The sequence below is a fragment of the Eptatretus burgeri genome, chromosome 12 (genome assembly GCF_056783735.1).
Source record: "Eptatretus burgeri isolate ZD-2024b chromosome 12, Ebu_testis_v1, whole genome shotgun sequence".
NCBI lineage: Eukaryota > Metazoa > Chordata > Myxini > Myxiniformes > Myxinidae > Eptatretus > Eptatretus burgeri.
This window is the reverse complement of record NC_140972.1, coordinates 80,784,579-80,786,179: the sequence shown is the minus strand read 5'-3', so window position 1 is coordinate 80,786,179 and position 1,601 is coordinate 80,784,579. Positions and strand designations below refer to the sequence as shown.

Below are 1,601 nucleotides of genomic sequence, written 5' to 3'. Positions count from 1 at the left end.
TATGGCACCACGGGCCGCATAAATCCGTCTGAGGGGCCGCATGTGGCCCGCGGGCCGCAGGTTGGAGACCCCTGCACCAAGCCAACACCAGGCTTCACTGAAGACTAAACAGCCTGATCTTGATCGGGTGACCCTACTCGTCTTGGCGAAGCACAATATTATTAATAGTGGAGAAACATGATGTATCAAGATGAAGCAGTACGTGATTGTAGCCATTTTTTAATGTAGTGTTTCACAATGGAAGCACGGCATGCCATATTAAAAGCAAACAATTAAATAATATACACAATAATTGAATTCATAAACACTAACACCAACCCATTGAACACCTTCAAACCATCCGTCATCTCCTCTTTCAGGCGTCCTCGAGGCCAACGAGAGGGGGGCACGGAGTGGGGTCCAGACTCCAGAACCCCTCTGTGGAGTGGGGTCCAGACTCCAGAACCCCTCTGTGGAGTGGGGTCCAGACTCCAGAACCCCTCTGTGGAGTGGGGTACAGACTCCAGAGCCCCCTGTGGAGTGGGGTACAGACTCCAGAGCCCCCTGTGGAGTGGGGTACAGACTCCAGAGCCCCCTGTGGAGTGGGGTACAGACTCCAGAGCCCCCTGTGGAGTGGTCCGATGTTCCTCGTCCGATGTTCACGTCGTGGAACACGGTCTGTTGTGGGGACAAAGGTGTTCGATTCCAGTCGAATCATTACTCCTCAATGTCCGAGTACAGAACGAGTGAACCTCGAGTAAACAGATACAAACGTCAGGCATCTTCGTTTGTCCAACACAAAGACGATCCGAGTGGGTTTATTTAATTCGATACCTCCCGGTAGTTCCGAGTTAGACGACGTGGACAAAACCCCGGTCCAACTCGAGCAGTCCGAGCGCCTGGAGGACCTTGAGACCATCGTGGACGTTCGTGTCGGTCTCGGTCCTCAGGCGGGACACGGCGATCCCGGCGAGACGTACGGACGGCGCGACGCGCTCCGACAGCTGTACGAGGCGTCGGTACAGACGGTTGACGTCATCAAGACGGACTCGGCACCTCAGTGACGTCGGCAGACGCTCGAAGGCGACGGCGCTCACGGGCCTCTCGGGACTCCCCGGGCTCGTGAACACGTCCCGTCGGGTGAACTCCATGGCTCGCTGTTTCCCAGGGAGACGCTCCTCGAACAGCTCGTCCGTGACCCCGACGTCCAGAGTCCTGAGAGCGGCCTTTTGCCTTTCCGTGAGCTCGCTCGGCAGCAAGCCCGCGGTCCCGCACAGACGGACGGCCGCGTCCAGGGAACGCTGCAGCGAGGGTCGCACGGCGGCCTCGGCCCGGCGCACTTTGCCGTCGAACTCGCGGGATTGAAGGGCCAAGCGGGACTGACACGCCCGAAGCTTCTCCAGGCGCCGCAGCTGCACCAACGGCTCCTTCTGTTGCGGCCTCTCATCGGGCAGTTCTGAAGTCAAGAAGGACTGAACAAGTTCCATGTTTGTGTCGGCTTCGCGCCATCGCTCTTCCAAACCCTTAACTCCACCTTGCGCCTCCATTTTCAAATATGCCGCTCGTTCCGTTGGGATATGAAGATTTCTCGTTAAGTCGTCTTTCTATATTCTCACTGCGAA

At 57.1% G+C, this 1,601-nt stretch overlaps 1 protein-coding gene across 1 annotated transcript; it reads right to left on the bottom strand.

Annotated features, from left to right (window-relative positions):
• Nucleotides 1-203: 203 nt before the first annotated feature.
• Nucleotides 204-1,601, bottom strand: LOC147015984 (SKA complex subunit 2-like). The gene has a single exon (XM_085848685.1). It carries the CDS (start codon nucleotides 1,524-1,526, stop codon nucleotides 831-833), a length of 696 nt encoding a protein of 231 aa, XP_085704811.1. The 5' UTR covers nucleotides 1,527-1,601; the 3' UTR covers nucleotides 204-830.

Bases quoted from the DNA above. Each gene is read 5' to 3' on its own strand.
- LOC147015984 (XM_085848685.1), bottom strand. From the start codon at position 1,526: ATGGAGGCGCAAGGTGGAGTTAAGGGTTTGGAAGAGCGATGGCGCGAA.